At 43.7% G+C, this 18138-nt stretch overlaps 1 protein-coding gene across 1 annotated transcript in view; it reads left to right on the top strand.

The window, feature by feature from the left end:
• Zyg11a (zyg-11 family member A, cell cycle regulator) overlaps positions 1-17350 on the top strand; it is a 29397-nt gene extending 12047 nt beyond the window's left edge. The window contains exons 4-14 of the mRNA XM_052176963.1: positions 571-711; positions 4006-4182; positions 5964-6028; positions 7821-7920; positions 8013-8066; positions 9608-9766; positions 9843-9887; positions 12527-12724; positions 14748-14809; positions 15668-15765; positions 17175-17350. Of these exons, the coding sequence (XP_052032923.1) occupies positions 571-711; positions 4006-4182; positions 5964-6028; positions 7821-7920; positions 8013-8066; positions 9608-9766; positions 9843-9887; positions 12527-12724; positions 14748-14809; positions 15668-15765; positions 17175-17350 (1275 nt within the window). The remainder of the gene's footprint in view (positions 1-570; positions 712-4005; positions 4183-5963; positions 6029-7820; positions 7921-8012; positions 8067-9607; positions 9767-9842; positions 9888-12526; positions 12725-14747; positions 14810-15667; positions 15766-17174) is intronic.
• Positions 17351-18138: the final 788 nt, after the last annotated feature.

The raw sequence follows: 18138 nt of genomic DNA, 5'->3' as shown, positions 1-18138 counted from the left end.
TACGCCGGGCTTCCCACTTGCTAGGCAAGTGGTTTACCACTAATGTAAGTCTCCAAACCACAGCCAGTTGAGGTTTTGTGGGGTTTGACTTTTTTTTTTCCTTGATTCAGATAGGGTTGCTTACATATAACCTGGCTGTCCTCATGTTTGAGACAGTTCTCTTACCTCTGCCCCCCAAGTGCTGGGATCCCTCTTCTGGGGTGTGTCTGAAGGCAGCTACAGTGTACTCATAGACATAAAAAAAATAAATAAAATCTTGAAAAAAAATTCTCATTAGCTGGGCGCTACTGGTGGTGGCTAATGGCGCTCTTAATCCCAGCACTTGGGAGGCAGAGGCAGAGGCCCAGGCACACCACCCACTTAGTTTTAACTGGACTATAGCTGCAGGGAGATGTGTATGATTCCAACAGCAGCACCTGCTTGCTTTGTTACTATCCTGAGCTCCACATTGGATTCATTGGATAAATCTGTGAGAGGAAGGGTGAAAGAACACAGGATTTGTTTTGAATGTTGGCAGGACCCGGATGCTGTGCAAGGAGGTAAAATGTACTGTATCTCCATGTTCTTTAGGTTGCCGGAGGAGCCAACATGAGTCAGATTTCTGAAGCACTGAGTCGGTACAGGAACAGGTCGTGTTTTGTGAAGGAAGCTCTCTACAGGCTCTTCACGGAAACCCTTTCCCTGCGTGCCATCCTGCCCACCATGCTGAAGGTACCTTAGATTTTATCATCCCCTACTTGGGCAACTGAAAATTGTTTACCAGCAGTCATGGTGGCCCACAGCTTTCATTCTAGAGGCAGCTGAAGAACAGGTCAGTCTGAGTTCCAGGCCAGCCTGGTCTACATATTGATTCCAAGCCAGCTAATACTACATAGTGAGACCTTGTCTCAAAAGACAAAAATGTTGTTTATTGAACACTACAGTAATTCATTTTGTTTCGTTTTTGTTCTTGAGATAGTTTCTCCGTATAGTCCCAGCTGGTCCTACTCCTTAATAGTGGGTTAAGTGTCCTCATCAAGATAGGCTGGGGAGCCAGAACCATATGGGAATAGAACAAAAGAAAGACAAATACTAGGCAATACTAGAGTTAATCATTCAATCTTGGTTTGAGCATCTGAATCTATATGAGAACAGTTTCCTTTTTTTTCCTTCTTTTTTTGGTTTTTGTGTTTGTTTTTTGGTTTTTTTTGGTTTTTGGAGACAGGGTTCCTGTCCTGCCCTGGCTGCCCTGGAACTCACTCTGTAGACCAGGCTGGCCTCTAGCTCAGAAATCCGCCTGCCTCTGCCTCCCAAGCACTGGGATTAAAGGCATGCTCCACCACTGCCCGCACTCCTTTCTTTTTTAAGTCAGGGTCTCAGTATATTTCCCTGGCTGTCTTGGAACTCACTATGTAGACCAGGCTAACTCCAAACACACAAATCCACCTCTTTCTGACTTTTGAGTGCTGGTGTTAAAGGTGTGTGCTATCTCACCTAATTTTTAAATCAACTTTGATTCCAAGTGTTTATGATTTGGTCTGAGGTAGGCAGGTAAGATGAGCATTGTTACTATTCCAGTGTTATATTTTCTACTTTTAAATTCTCCTCTCGGTAATTCATTTTGTCCGCCTTGTGGTTGTCTTGTTTTTTAAATTTTTATTTTTTTCCTTTCCTGCCTCCCTCTCTCGTCTAATGTGCTTGGTAAGTGAGGTCTTCCAACATTGCCTGCCACCCCGCTTCCACAGCCCCCTTCATTTGTACCTCTTTGCTGCTCTTTTTCAGTTTCATGTCTGGCACCCCTCAGTGTTAACTCAGGATTTATTCTAAGGGATTAAGCATAATCCGATTCACTGTAGAACATGCCTGAGTCCTAGCTCTTAGAAGGCTGAGACAGGAGGATTGCTGAGTTCAAGGTCAGCCTACCTCCACAATGAGACCCCCATCACGGAATATCCCCCAAATGACATGATGTTTGTGTAGACAGTGCTTGTTGTAGTAGCTTGGGTGATGCTCAGGAAATGATCATATATAGTCCATGTTATAGATGAGGCATAAAGGCCCAGAGTCATCCAGCTAGTTAGTGGTACATCTGGATTCGGAAGCAGTTGCCGCAACCCCTCAGTGTCCTACAGAATAAGTGCTAGGTATAGGAAAAGTCTGATATTAGTCTAATGAAGCAAATAACTTGTACCAACCAAAATAGACTGAAGAATTGTTAATGGTGTTGCATGTAACCACAAGCTTTTCCATCTGTACCCTAGTACCCGAATAATTACTTAGAGGCTTTTTTTATTATATAAATGCCTGGGCCTTAAGCCAGGCTTGCTCCTGACTAGCTCATAACTCAGTTATTCCATTTATTCTATTCTATGTCTACCACATGGCTGGCTACATCTTCTCAGTTTTCTTTTTTTTCTTTTCTTTCTTTTTTTTTTTTTGTTTTTTGAGACAGGGTTTCTCTGTGTAGCCCTGGCTGTCCTGGAACTCACTCTGTAGACAAGGCTGGCCTCGAACTCAGAAATCCACCTGCCTCTGCCTCCCAAGTGCTGGGATTACAGGCGTGCGCCACTACTCCCAGCATCTTCTCAGTTTCATGTCTGACTTCTTCCATCTGACTTTCGATTCCCTGTGGCAAATCTTACCATGCCTATTTCGCATCATTCCTCTCTCCCTCCCCCCTCCCTCTCTCTCTCCCTCCTTCCCTCCTTCCCTCCCTCCCTCCTCCCTCTCTCTCTCTCTCTCTCTGATGGATGCCTCACTTTCTAATCCTGCCTCAGATTATTTTTATTCAGAGGTGATGCTTCCATACTGTACACAAAAGATTATCCCTACATCTCCCCCTTTTAGTCCAATTAAGGCCTTTCTCTAACATCAATAAACTATATACAGTAAGAGCAAGTAGGAAAGCTATCAGGTAAGATATGCCAACAATGTATTTTATGCCACAATGTTTAAAATAATCTCATATTCTAATATTTACATATGTTGAAGTATCATCAGCTTCAATTTCTAAAGGCATCTCCAAGAGAGCCACCATCTCTAATAAGTGTGTAATCTCAGAATCATTCCTTTCAGAATTCAAGGCAGAAGCCCCTTGGAATTCTGCATCACCCGTATCGTGTATTAACACATGTACATATTTTAAATTTTCAGATTCTATAAAATGAAACATATTCTGTGATATTGTTCTAAGGTGACTTCATTAAACACAATCTGTATTCTTAACTCAGCTTAAGTCTTTTTATCTAGGATTTTAATAGGCTGTTATTCTGTAATTTCATCATAAGGTGGCCTTGTAGGCTTTAGATCAGATTCTTCTGAAATTTCTTCAATTCATAGGATTATCTAAATTTTGTCCTATTCGTAACTTAGCTAGGATTTTTTTCAGTCATTTCCTTATCTAAGTCTTTTTCTTCTGATCTCTCTTAAAAGGGATCTCTCATAAAATTGTAATTGTTACAAAATACAAAAATTATTTGTATGTTGGTAAGTGAAACAGTGGTATGGGATCCAGATGCATTGTGTCATTGCATTTCCATTTTTTAGCATAGAAAGTATTTTTCTTTTTAATCTCTAACTCTCTCCTTAAAGAGTTCTTCCCAAGTGTCTTCCCAAGTCTGTTGGCTTTTCACCCCTCCTCCCGCCCTCACTGAAGCCCCTGTCTGTAGCAGGAGCTGCCAAGTCTCCCTGCTGCTCAGCTGTCAAGCTGCGCTGGCTGCTGGCTCCTGGCTCTGTCTCCCTCTGCTCAGTCCCTCTCTCTACCTCCTACCTGTTGCAGACTTTCGCTCACAAGCACCAATCAATGTAGATGCAGGCCCTCATGTCCTGCCATGCTGGCTGACTGGGCCTATTCTCTGACCTTTGCCCACTCTGGGAAGGTGCCTCCTGGCTGCAGTGAGCTGCCACCTGTTCTGGCTCCAAGTCATCACTGGCTTTTCTCATGGGCTCAGACTGCTCAGTCCCAGCGCCTGTGCAGTACACTAAGGCCCTAGAGTCGAATCCCACTAAAAACAAATTTATCTTCAGCTTGTGGCTATAGGAATGAGGAATCATCCGTTGAATCTGCCAGTGCAATTCACAGCCAGTGCTTGTGCTCTCAACCTCACCCAGCAGGGCCTGGCTAGGGGAATGCCTGTCCGTCTGTTGTCAGAGATCACCTATCTACTTTTCAAAGCAACGAAAAATTTCCCCTACTACCAACAGGTAATTTGAATTAAATATTTGACTGATTTTTAACTATGGAACACATTTGTGAAAATATCTATTATTATATATGTATATGTAAAATATGTTTTTAAGGATAAAATAGGACTTAATGTTATAGAAAGAAGTAGAAAATATGGGTAAGAAATGAAGCTAAAAAGGCTTGGCGGTGCATGCTTTCAATCCCAGTACCTGAGAGGCAGAGGCAGAGGCAGGTAGCTTCTGAGTTAGAGGGCAGCCAGGGCTACACAGAGAAACCCTGTCTCAAAAAACCAAAAATATAAAAATAAAGACAAAAACATTTGCTAAGAAACGTCTTTTAACACATCATGGAGGTGTGATGTGCTCACCTACAGTCCCAGCACTTGGGAGGTGGGAGCTGTATGTTCAGATGTTCAGGTCAGGGTCAGCCACAGCTACACGAGATCGTCTCTGTAACAAACAAAAACCCCAGGGGAAAAAAAAAAGAAAGTTGAGTTGGGGCCAACAAGATGGCTTAGGAGGTAAAAGTGCCAAACCTTGAGAATTTGATCCTTGAGACTCACATGATGGAAGACCAAAACTACCTTCCATAAGTTGTTTCCTGATCCCTGTGTAAGAATGTGTGTCCACACATATTCTCTTGCCTAGCATATGTAAGGCCAAGGCCCTGGTTTCCAGCTTCAGCACCAAAAAACAAACCCATCAACATTAAAAGTTCTTGGGCAGCCAGGCGGTGGTGGCGCACGCCTGTAATCCCAGCACTCTAGGAGGCAGAGGCAGGCAGATTTCTGAGTTCCAGGCCAGCCTGGTCTACAGAGTGAGTTCCAGGACAGCCAGGGCTACACAGAGAAACCCTGTCTTGGAAAAAAAAAAAAAACCCAAAAAAAAGAAAAAAAAAAGAAAAAAGTTCTTGGGCTGAGAATGTAGCTAAGTGGACGAGCCCTTACCTAGTGTGCCTGAGATTTGTTTTAGTTAGGGTTTCTTTCTCTCTTTGGTTTTTCAAGACATGTAACCCTGTCTGTCCTAGAACTCCCTCTATAGATGCAACTGGCTTTCAACTCACAGAGATCCATCTGTTGTGTGCTACTACCACTCAGCAATGTAATGTACTTTTTAAAAGGAATCCTGTCTGACAAGAAAGAGAATTACTGCTATATGCAACATAGGGTCAATCTGAAAACCACGAGCCAAGCAAAATATGCTAAAAGGGTTGGTAACAAGATTCCATTTAAATCCTATTTGTGACAGTGGCTATGAAACAGGTTTCAAGGTAAAGGCACCTGCCACCATCCTGGTATCCTTAGGTCCTACATATTGGAAGAGAATTGATTGTTCCAGGTTGTGTGACCTCCATATGTGTGTGCTATGACGTGTACATACAGACCTGTATACCTACACACACAAAAGTTAATGTATCTTTTAAAAGTAGGAGTTGGTCTTTAAGAGTCTTTATTCCTGCATGACAACAATCAGTTGTAAGAGAAATTTAAAATCTTGGAGAAGACTGCATAAGTAATGAGCTCTCAAGCTCATTGGTCAGCATGCGCTGGTGTGTGTGCACACATTTGTGTTTTGCTTGCATGTACATCTGTGTGTGTGAGGATGTCAGAGCTTGGAGTTACAGACAGTTGTGAGCTGCCATCTGGGTGCTGAGAATTGATCCCTTGTCTTCTGAAAGAACATTCATTGCTCTCTTAACCACTGAGTCATCTCTCTAGCCCCCAGCCACATGTCTTAACTTACTTTTGAAATGGAGTATGACATTTGCTTATGAATGTTTGTCCTTTGTTCCCTACAAGCTACAGAAGAATTGCCTTCTCTCCTTGACCAGTTCCAGGATTCTTATAGATGTCCCTTTTGACAGGCAAGTAAAGACAGATCATCATCTGACCGAGTTCAGGCCAGCTCACTTGGTGCAGTGCTGGCTTTTGATAGTGTAATAGGGGCCTGCCTGGTTAAGGCTGAGGTAAGGTGCTGGGGAGGTCTTCCTGAGCCTCTTTCACAGAGTGATTGGTGGCATCCTAGTTACACAAATCGAAGGGATTCCAGTGGGAATGGGAAACACCAAGCTCCTTCTAGCCCCTTTGCACAGCACTTCCTCTTTTGTAAAAGTAATATATCTTTAAGAGGATTAGCTAGGACTATAACAGTGCTTTAAAGTACTGTAGAAAACTTATTTCTGTTCTAATTTTTTAAATTATTCACTTTTTTTGAGATAGTTCTTCTAGATGTTACATAGCTATTTCTATTGAGGCTTTTGGAATCCTCCAAATACATGAACTTAAACATTTGAGGGCTGTTGCCAAAGGGCAGTGTTGCAGGAAATATTAAAAAGAACGGCAAGTTCCCTCCCTACACCTGGCCACTCTGCCCCGGCAACCCTGCTGCCTCCATGGCTAGCCCCAAGCAGCGACTGATCTCAGTCTTCTCAGCTCCGGTTCTCTTGTCTCTTCTTAACCATTTCCCCCCAGCAGCTAGTTGTCACAAATACCCTTAACCCAGTAAATTAAAACTCTAGAAGCTTATAATTAATCAGTCAGATTTATGTATCAATAAATTCTCAGTTCACAAGATGTCCACACAATAATTTCAGAGACAATTGATAATGATACAAGCTGCCCACCTAGATTAGACAAGTTACCCCAGTTAGCCTATCTTTCATGACCACGCAGAATCTGAATTCATCCTGTCTGTCCTCCTTCTTGCTTCCTTCTCGCTTTCTCCTGTCCTCCATGTCTCTGCAACTCTTAGCCCCGCCTCCCTTTTCCCTGTCCAATTACAGGCCTCCTGCTGCACTGATATTTAAATTAATGGACAGGGAAAATCCTGCCACAGGGCAGAGAGCAATGAAGCCTAAACTGTGTGCAGGCTGATGGAGTGAGCTGCTAAAGATGGGTGATTTTGTTCCTGCAGCCTTTTGGTGATATTTACAAATCAGGTTACAAATTACAGATTGCTTTGTTTTTCTCCAGTCTTGAAGTATAGAATCCACCCCCAAAATGAACTTTTTCCGGACTGCCCATCCCATATTATATTCACATTCTCACAGGAATGCACTTCTGTTGGGCTCTGTCTGAAATGTTCTTATTTTCATTGCTAAGGCTTTAGACATCGTTACTTTTATTTTTTAATTTTGTTAGCATATGTTGTACACAATACTGGATTTCATCATGGTATTTCATACCTGTATAATGTATTTCAGTCATATTCATTTCCCATTGCTCTCTTGTTCCCTTCCAGCCTGAGCCTCTTCCTCTTCACAACTAGACAGTCACCCTTCTGCCCTCCGTGTCTTTGTGTTAACCAGTTAGTTTGATTTGATTAGGAATACTACTTACAAGAAGATGGGTGAGGGATTTATTAATAAGGAGGGGCATGGGCAACTTAGCAGAGGCCACACCACTGAAGAAAGCATCCTTCCGTGGGCTATAAGCCATTCACTGGATAGGTTCTGAGGGATGGGGCCTTCTGAGGCCCTCATCTGTGCTTCTAACGGGGTAGATTTTGGGGAGGAGCTGGGCCTCAGGAGCCCTCTGTTGTCAGTCTTCAACTGCGTGCAGAGTCTTTGAAAAGAGAATACAGGATTCATTTTCACTTGTTATTTATAAATTTGTAAACTTTGCCTAGTTGTGAGGAAAATATGTTGTGCCTTTCAGCTTTGATGCTGCCAAGCTTGTTCTGAGGTGGGTGTGCCAGCGTGAGAACCCCAAGATGCAAACAGTGGCCGTGAACATCTCCTCCATCCTCGCCCTGAAGGTAGCCGCTCGCTCGCGCCCCAGTCACCGTTTCTGCCCTTTCCAGGCTTGGGAGGACCTTGGCATTCACTTGGGCCTTCTGTTTGCTTTCAGCTCTTACCTGAGGAGATGGAACAGCTTCAGGAAGAGCTCATTGTGGCAGTCAAGGTGAGCTGCTGAGCTGGTGATCGACCCCACTCCTTCCCTCCCCTGCTCCTGGGGATTGATCCCGTATCCTTGGGAGTTGATACTGCTCAACTGTATCCTTGGCCCTTAATAACTCTAAGAAAATAGAAGAAATTTATGAATGTGGTTTTAAATCATTTTATTCAGCCTGGCGGTGGTGGCACATGCCTATAATCCCAGCACTCTGGGAGACAGAGGCAGGCGGATTTCTGAGTTCAAGGCCAGCCTGGTCTACAGAGTGAGTTCCAGGACAGCCAGGGCTACACAGAGATACCCTGTCTCGAAAAAAAACCAAATCCAAAAAAAAAAGAAAAAAAAAGAAAGAAATCATTTTATTCTGTACTAAATAGTGAAGAGGTTATGTGAAATGCAACAGAGTGAGTGAGAAAGACAAAATTGAGGGTCAGATTCAGACAGATATGAATCAGATGAGGCACTTTTTTGGGAGAGTTGTGGTTTCGAAACAAGGTTTTCCTGGCTGGCCTGGAACTCACTTTGTAGATCAGGCTGGCCTGGAACTCAGAGACTTCTGCCTGCCTCTGCCTCCAGAGTTCTAGGATTCAAGGTGTGTGCCACCATTGCCTGGCAGATGGCACTTTCTTGAGTAATAATAAAGTCATAATCTAGAATGAAAATATGGCACCTTGATATTGAGGAGGATAGGAACTAGCAGTCTGTGTAGCATATTCACTGGGGAAAACAGGATTATTGCTAAATAGAGCAAATACCTCCTGACACTTAGGCAGGCTGGTGAAATGACAAAGAGGGTGAAGTTACCTTGCTACCAAGCTTAGCAACATGCATGTGATCTCTGGTTCCATATGGCAGGAGAGAACCAATTTCTGAAAGTCATCCTCCGACCTCCATACATACATGGTAACACATGGCATTCTTACATATGCATACTTATGCACACCTACATGTATGCACTCATACAATAAATAAAACTGTAATTAAAAATATACTTTTAGCCCGGCAGTGGTAGCACGCGCCTTTAATTCCAGCACTTGGGAGGCAGAGGCAGGCAGATCTCTATGAGTTGGAGGCCAACCTGATCTACAGAGCGAGTTACAGGATAGCCAGGGCTAAACAGAGAAACCTTGTCCAAAAAACAAACAAACAAACACCAGAAAGAAGGAAGGAAGAAAATGTTTTTATTCCCTGAGCTAGCCAGGTATGGTGGTGCACAACTTTAATCCAGCACTGGAAGCCAGAAATGGGATTCTTTGTGAGATTAAGGCCACCCTGGTCAACATAGTGAGTCCTAGGACAGCTAGGGCTACCTGTGAGACCCTGACTCAAAACAAAATGTGAGATTTATTTTATGTATGTCTGGGGCAGGTGTTTGTGGCTAGGCTGGGGCTAGTACTGAAAGGCTTCGTGTGTGCTCGCATGCGCGCACCCTCCCTCCCCCCCAAGTCCTCTATGAGCCCAGCTCTATTGCTCGCTCCCACTTTTAGGATTTCCTTCCCATTCTTACACAGAAGTAAGTTGGTTTAACTCTCTGTCTCTTTGGCTTTTAGGAACTTCTAACAATTATCAGACAAAAGATGGCTGAGAATTTAGATGATGTCACCTTGTTTACTCTGAAAGCACTTTGGAATCTTACAGATGAGTGTCCATTGGCCTGCAAGTACTTTGTTGAAAATGAAGGATTAGCTACCATCATCCGAGTCCTAGAGGTGAGAGGTGGAATTGAACTGTGATAGAAAGTCCTTTTCTTTATGATACAGTAACCCAAGTGTTCTTTTTTTACAGACGTTTTCAGTGTCTGCGATACAAAGCAAAGTACTTGGTCTTTTGGTAAGGTGAATTGTTTAAATTAATTTTAATTAAAACTAATACTTTTACAGTACCTACTTTGTGCTGGGCACTGCTATAATCAGTTTAAATGCATAGATTCATTTAATTTCCATTAAATTCTGAGCAAACAGATACCCTCTTACAGTAATTCTATTGCTGTGAACAACATACATCTTACTGGCTTAAAATATTAGCTGTCTGGGGCTGGAGAGATGGCTTAGTGATTAACAGTACTGGGCTCTTCTAGAGGACCTGTGTTTGATTTCTAGCACTCATAGCTGCTCACAATGATGTAACTCCAGTACTAGGGGATCCAGTGTCCTTTCCTGGCCTCTGTGGGCACTACATGCACATGCTATTCAGACATACTCAAAATAAAATCAAAAGTTAAAAAATAATAGTAGCTATCTTATTTACTGGAAACTCTGTAGATGGTGGGTATTGTACCCAGCTATAATTCCAGTTCCAGGGAGGCAACAAGTTTGAGACCAGGCTGGGTTACATAGGAAGGTCCTGACTCAGATATCAAAACCAGGTGAGAGACTAGGAAACAGCTTAGCTGGCAGACTGCATGCCATGTAAGTACAGGAACCTGAACTCGAATCCCAAGCACCCTAAGTGCTGGATGGGGTCTGTAATCCTGGCACTGGGGACACAGAGACAGGAGGGAAAAAATAAAATAAAACAAAAGGCTCACAGCCCAGCCAATCTAACCAAATCTTTGTACTCCTGGTTCAGTGAGAAATCTTGTCTAAATAAGTAAGAAGGGTGAGTGAGGGAGACAACATATGCTGACCTCTGGCTTCCACACATATATGCACTTCATTCACACATGTACACACACACACACACACACTCACACTCACACACACCTACCTCTCCCCTCAAGAACATGTGGGCCTGTAATTTGAGCTCAGCTGGTGTCTGATTGTGCTGGTCTTGAAGGAGAGATTTGTGTGACTGTAGGCTGAAATATCTAGGATGATATGATCCTGTGGTCAGAGAGTTGACTCTGTGATCTGCCAAGTCTTGTGGCAAACCTCTCTTCTCCAAGAACCTTCCTAGACTTTGCTAATATCAGCCAAAGCAGTTGATAAGATCAAGCTGAGATTAAAGTCATTCGTTGTAAGAGGAGCAGCAGAATCCCACTCCTAAGGAATATCAGAAAAAAATATTTCAATGCTAAGCGAAATTGTATGTTTTGACTGCACTCTGTCTACAGTGTGTCTTGTCTTGTTGGTAAGAGGTAAAATGAAAAGCAAACGCAGGCAGCCTGGCTCCAGACCTCCAGTAGGAACCAGCTGATTGTCAGGGCAGTAAATTTTTCAGAAACTTCTAAAACCATATGTCCATACTGCCTCTTGATCAAGATATTCCACAGTTAGAAATTTGCTTACATGAGTGGCTAAAGGAGTTGGGAATTTGGAGAAAATGTGGAAAAAGGAAAAACAGTAGAAAATAATCTCAGAAAGTTGAACTGGAGCCTTGTATATCTTAGATGGGAAACATCTTATCTGCTAGTATAACAGATAGTCCTTTTGTCCTTCTGGGACCCTGGCAGACTGCTAAAGATGTACAAAAGCATTTGATAATGTCATGCTAATGGAACTTGTGTCTGTGTCTTGTTGTTGGGAACTAATGTGTGGTTATCAAGTGGCTTAGCTGGTTGAGGAAAGACTGAACAGCCTGGATCTCAGAAACAGGCCAATTGCTGCCTCAGACTATAGTATCTGGCCTTGAGGACTGAAGGAGTTGACGTGCTAACTTTACTTTTTATAATGGTTCACTTCACCCCTTCAGGCCTTCGTGCTTCTGAATACAAAGCACCTCATGAGTTAGGCTTCCTGAGCTTAGATCATCTTCATGCAAACCTCTCTTCTCCAGGATGAGCCCGTCCTTCTACTTCCTCCTTTCTTCCCCCCATCCCTCTGAAGCAGGGTTTCTCTGTGTAGCCCTAGCTGTCCTGGAACTCATTCTGTAGATCAGGCTGGCCTCAAACTAAGAAATCCTGCCTCTGCCTCCCAAGTGCTGGGATTACAGGCGTCTGCCACCACTGGAGCCTCTGGATAAGATGTGACCATGTGAGACCTCATTGTAGAGACCCAGGCTAAGTCATGCCCTGTCTCTTGCCCTATAGGAGCTGTGAGGTGGTAAAAACATATTTTAAGCCAGTAAGTTTGTGGTAATTTATTATACAGCATAGAAAATGAATGTAATCTGTTAAAGCCAACAGAAGCATTTGCATTATTAAATTGGACGTAACATTGAATTAACCCCAGTAATGTTAAGCATCTGGTTAGGCCTAGATTTGATCTCCTAGTTCAAGCAGTCACTAGCAATGCTAACCTGACAAGTCTGTTTTGCTATCTCGTCAAGTTTCTTTGCAGGATTGGACATTAACTGAGAGATAATACAGACAAAGGTATTTTTCTTTCTCTCATACTGTGCCTAGCACTTAGTAAGTGCTCTACTCTGCACTTTGCTATTAATGATCATGGCCATCAGGACAGGGTGGGATTTGGGTAATAGGCCAAGTTGGGAGGGAGGGAGCAGGGGTAAGTGCTGGGACTCCTGTGTGTAAAGGGAGCAATAGTAAAGATACTGGTTCCTCATCCTCTCCTGTCCTCTGTGCTCTGAAGAACAATGTAGCTGAGGTCAGAGAGCTCTGTCCTCCGATGGTGACAGAAGAACAGTTGATGGAACACATCGTCAGATTGCTCCACAGCAGCAACATAGAAGTGAGCTTCCTGGCTGCAGGTGTCCTAGCCCACCTGACCTGTGACAGACAGCACTGGCTCTCCCGTGACCTGCAAAGGACTGATCTTCTCCAGGACTTGGTACAAGAATCATTCTTTACAAAATCCAGGGTCATTTCTTTCTTAGACAACTTATTTTTCTTGATCATGAGTTTTATTCTTCATCTAATGAATTTTGCCTCTCATTCCATTAAATGTTATTGACAATAGTTTCTTGGTTTCTCTATTTGAATTTTGTTGTTTATTATTTTTAAAAATATTTATTTAATGTATATGAGTACACTGTTGCTGTCTTCAGACACACAAGAAGAGGGTATTGGATCCCATTACAGATGGTTGTGGTTGCTGGGAATTGAACTCAGGACCTCTGGAAGAGCAGTCAGTGCTCTTAACCAGTGAGCCATCTCTCTAGACCCTGTTGTTTATTTTTGCAATAAGTTTCTTTTTGTAGCTCAGATTCTGCTTAGATGCATGGTAATTCTCTGTGTTGGAGTTGCAGGCAGAAGTGAACTGCCCAGAGTGCTGCTGGGAACCAATCCTGGGCCTCTACAAAAACAACCAGTGCTCTTTTAAATGCTGAGCCATTTCTCTAGCATCTAAATATTTGTATTTTTATGTTTTCCTGGGATCCAGTGAGACTAGTGATGAGTGGAATGTATCAGCTGGGCTTCAGGTTGGAGGGTGTGGATTAGGTGTCTTTCCACAGAGCTTACACAGAGAACAATCTGCTGTTTGCATGGAAAGGTCCAGGAAGGAGGAAAGTAGGGACAGGACTACCTCAGCAGGGAGCATTCAGGTGTCCTGGTTAGTGTGGTTCTCCCACCTCATCAGGTTACCCTGGCCTCAACTGCTCACCAGGTTACCCTGGCCTCAACTGCTCATCAGGTTACCCTGGCCTCAACTGCTCACCAGGTTACCCTGGCCTCGAACTGCTCATCAGGTTACCCTGGCCTCGAACTGCTCACCAGGTTACCCTGGCCAGAACCTTTTTGGGAAGGTCAGCAGAAATCTAAGCCAATCATTTAAGCCTTTCAGCCAGATTTCTGGTGGTTTTGCTGTGTTTATTCAAACATGGCCTCACTCTGCAGCCTAGGCTGACCTGGAACTCCTAGAAGTCCTATTTACCTATCCTAGAATAATTAAGGAGACTGGTTGGCGGTGGCACATAACTTTAATCCCAGCACTTGGGAGGCAGAGGTAGGCAGATCTCTGTGAGTTTGAGACCAGCCTGGTCTACAGAGTGAGTCCTAGGACAGCCAGGGAAACCCTGTCTTGAAAAACAAAACAAAAAGATTTAAGGAAAGTGTATAGATAAATGCACAGTCAATGACTGGCTCTAAAGGGGGGGGTCTTTGCTTTGTTTAAAAGATTTTTTGTTTCTACCTTCTCTTTTATGTGTATGGATGTTTTGCCTGCATGTGTGTCTCCTTACCATGTATGCAGTGTCTGTAAAGGCCAGAAGAGGGCATCAGAGTGCCTGGGAATGGAGTTACAGATGGTTGTGAGTCACTGTATGGGTGCTGGCTGTTGAGTTCAGGTCCTCTGGAAAAGAAGCCAGAGCTCTTAACCTGTGGAGCCGTCACTCCAGCTCTGCTTTTTGCCTGTACATGTCTGCCTATATGTACACCACACATGTGTCTGGTGCCCTTGGAGGCCAAAAGGTGTAGATTACCTGGAACTAGAGTTTCAGATGATTGTGAGCAACCATGTGGGTTCTGGAGACAACCTGGGTCTTCTGCAAAATCAACAGGTGCTTACCGGCTGAATCATCTTCCTATCTCCTCGTTACTTTACTTCTCTCATAGTACTAGACGCTGATTGACCTCAAGTCTTCACAAACTGGGTAAACACTGTCGCCGGGCACTTATAGTCCAGCCTTTCCTTTTCCCTGTGATTTTTTTCCAATTAAAGTTCATAAAGCCTATCTAATTAATTTGGAAAAATGGTATATTTAAGTTTTAAAAATCAGTCCCATTTAAAAAGAGTTCAAATATGTATAATTAGAAGTAAAATGAAATAGCCTATTGTGATTATTTTTTAAGTACTAGAATTAAACAATAGCACCTACTATTCTTGGTTTCTCCCTCTCTCTTTTGGAGTACAGCACTTAACCATGCAGACCTGGCCAAGTTCACGGTGTGACATGTCAGCCTTGGTGACCTACAGGTAATTTTAACGTATTTACTCTTCAGTCTTATTTGTGTGCTCTGCAATGCTGCAGTGCTGAGGTCTTACACCAAGTGGCCTTGAGTTCACATTCTGTGGTTCCTCTTGGCAAATCCTAAAAGCTTTAAGATTCAGGTTTTCCTTATGAAGAGAGACAATGTGCAGTTGTTCCTCCCGTTTTTTTTGTTTGTTTGTTTGTTTTTTTGTTTTTGTTTTTGTTTTATTTTTGTCAGAGACAGGATTTCTCTGTGTAACTCTGGCTGTCCTGGAACTCACTCTGTAGATCAGGCTGGCCTCGAACTCAGAAATTCTGCCTCCCAAGTGGTGGGATTAAAGGCGTGCGCCATCACTGCCTGGCCCTCCCTGTCTTAGTTATGGTTTCTATTGCTGTGAGGAAAAAGCTGTCACCAAAAAGCAGGTTGGGAAGGAAAGAGTTTATTTGGCTTATTGTACTTCTAAATTGCTGTTCATCATGGAAGGAAGCCAGGACAGGAACTCCAATAGGTCAGGATCCTGGAGGCATAAGCTGATGCAGAGGCCATGGAGGGTGCTGCTTACTAGCCTCCCCATGGCTTGCTTAGCTGAGTCCTGGACCACCAGCCCAGGGATGGCACCACCCACAAGGGGATGGGCTTTCCCCCACTGATCACAGCCAGATCTCATGGAGGCATTTTCTCAACCGAGACTCTTTTCTCTCTGATGACTCTAGCTTATGTCAAACTGACACACAGAACTAGCCAGTACACCCCCAATATAGACTGCATAGTACATCTGTCTCTGCAGAACAGACCATGTAGGGAAAATAGTGAAACCTTTTCTATCCTGGAGTCCTAATTTGACATCTTTGTATCTTTGTAGATCTTTCAAAGCATTTTCCCCACTCCTTGTCAACTTCTCTCAGCCAGAAGTTCAGCGCTGGGCACTGTGGGCCATACATCATGTTTGCAGTAAAAACCGTATGTATTCAGTGTGTGTGTGCAGAGCAGGGGCTTTCCAGCTAATATCCTGAGTAGTGAATGAACTTAGACTTGATATTAAGAACGTGTTCTACCAAACAAACAAAAAAGCAGAGCCAGGTGGTGGGTGGAGGCCACACCTTTAATTTCAGCACTTAAGAGACAGAGGTGGGAGGATCTCTCCTGAGTTTGAGACCGGCATGGTCTACACAGTAATTTTCAGGAAAGCCGGGTCTACACAGGGAAACCCTGTCTCCAAAACAAAACTAAACAAAAGAAAAAGAATCTTTCTGGGTCAAGGAAGACAACTACTCATTGGGTAAAAGCACCTGCTGAACAATCTTACAACCTGAGTTGGATCCCCAGAACCCATCTGTCTAGGTCTCTTACTGTTCTGTTTCTGGGAAGAGACACCCTTATAAGCGAAAGCATTTAACTGGGGGCTTGCTTACAGTCTTAGAGGGTTAGTCCATGACCATCATGGCAGAAAGCAGATAGGCATAGTGATGGAGCAGTAGCTGAGAGCTTTACATGAATTCAGTTGAACATTAAGAATATTTATGTACATGCATGTACCACATGCATGCAGAACCCTATGGAGGCCAGAAAGAGGGTGCTGGATCCCCTGGAAGTAGAATTACAATGGTTGTGAACTGCCATGTGAGTGCTGGAAACTGGTTAAGCTGGTGACATGACCATCCCATGGTGTGTTGAAGGGGAGAGTTCTATTGTAGATATAAGAGCAAGACCAGCCAGAGGCATCTGGAAGAGTCTAGAGCAGAGAGAGAAAGTAGACTGGGCATGGCCAGCAGACTGGATACAGTCAGGGCTGTCTGAGAGTAGGGGTCCTTATAAGGAGAATCTAATGGGGACTGGAGCTTTTGAGCTGGAGGAGTTTAGGGGAGGCTGGGAGGAGAAGGGTAGGACTTTGAGAGGATCACATGGAGGCCAGCATGAACTTTGATATGCTAATAGGCGCCCCTCAGAGCCATGTGTCCCTTCTGCCAAAGGGAAATGATTTCTTACAGTAGAACAGTTCACCAGGACCTGAAAGTCCTGGCCTTTAGGACAGAAATCCACCCATAGATAGGGTTGAGTTCAGTGGACTTCTGTTAGGAGTTTGGTGAATTGGAGTTTCCTTTGGACCTACGAGGAACCAGCAAAAGCAGTTAAGTACTCTTAAAATTGCTGAGCCATTTCTCCAGTACTGGTGTGCTCCTTTTCCTAAAAGCAATACCTAAAGATGTTTGAAGCATGGGTGTCTAGAAAAAACACACTACAGTGATCATCTGTGGTTTCACCATATCTGTGGAATTGACTTATTTTCTGTTGCGGCAAAGACTTCGATCATGTGAATGTGTGATGGATTGTGAATATTTAAAATGCCAGTTGTCTCTGTTTTCTTTTAGCTAGCAAATACTGCAAACTGTTGGTAGAAGGAGGAGGACTACAGCTCATGTACAACATCCAGGAGCACGGTCAGGCCAGCCCCCAAGTGAGGCAGATGGTGTCCTCCATCCTGGAGGAGTTCAGGATGCACTTCACGAGCTACCGGAGACCTCCACAACCCCAGTGCCCTTGTTGACCTAGGGGCCTCTCAGGGTGCTGCTTCTTAAAGACAGGGCTTTTGTCTTTGAGTAATAGGATTTTGGAACCAGTTGTTTTGGTTTACCAGTTGTTGACATTTATCATTTGACTGTCTTGTTGCTTTTTCTTGTTGCTTTTCTCTGCGACAAAAAGATTAGATCCTGGGCTGGGCGGTGGGAGGCAGAGACAGGTGGATCTCTGTGAGTTCAAGGCCAGCTAGAGCTCCACAGAAAAACCCTGTCTTGAAAAAATAAGAAATGATTGGGTCCTTTCTGTTCCTTCAGAACAGGGAAGGAATCTTTAGGGAGACCTTAGCACTGTTAGGAGTCCTCAGCTGCTCCAGGTTAAATACGCAAGACTGGCCTGGAGCTCAGCAATCCTATTGCTCTAGTGCTGGGGCTGTCAGCATGAGCTGCCGCAGCCTGGCACCGTTAATGTTCTTTTCCTCTAATTTGAGCAATCAGATCATTGAGTGTGCATGAATGTGTGAATGAGTGGGGCTGAAGCACAGGCCTGGGGCTGAAAATTGAAGTTAGAGAAAAAGAATACATTGGAAATTCTCATTTTGGAAACTGTGACCAAAGCTGGGAGAAAAAGATGAAGGGCCCCAAAAGGACTCTGAGGAACACTTCAGTGCATGCTTTTCCTAATGTGGACACCAGGGGGGGGCGGGGCTTGATGAGAACCAGCCCTGGCAAGAACAAGACTAAGGAGTCCTTCCTTTCCTTGTTGAGAAGTATTTTTCACTCAGTTAAGTTTTGAAGAATGAAAGTAAATAGTAAATTC

Source organism: Apodemus sylvaticus, chromosome 3 (assembly GCF_947179515.1).
Source record: "Apodemus sylvaticus chromosome 3, mApoSyl1.1, whole genome shotgun sequence".
NCBI lineage: Eukaryota > Metazoa > Chordata > Mammalia > Rodentia > Muridae > Apodemus > Apodemus sylvaticus.
The sequence above is the reverse complement of the archived record's forward strand: the minus strand, read 5'-3'. Positions and strand labels throughout refer to the sequence as shown.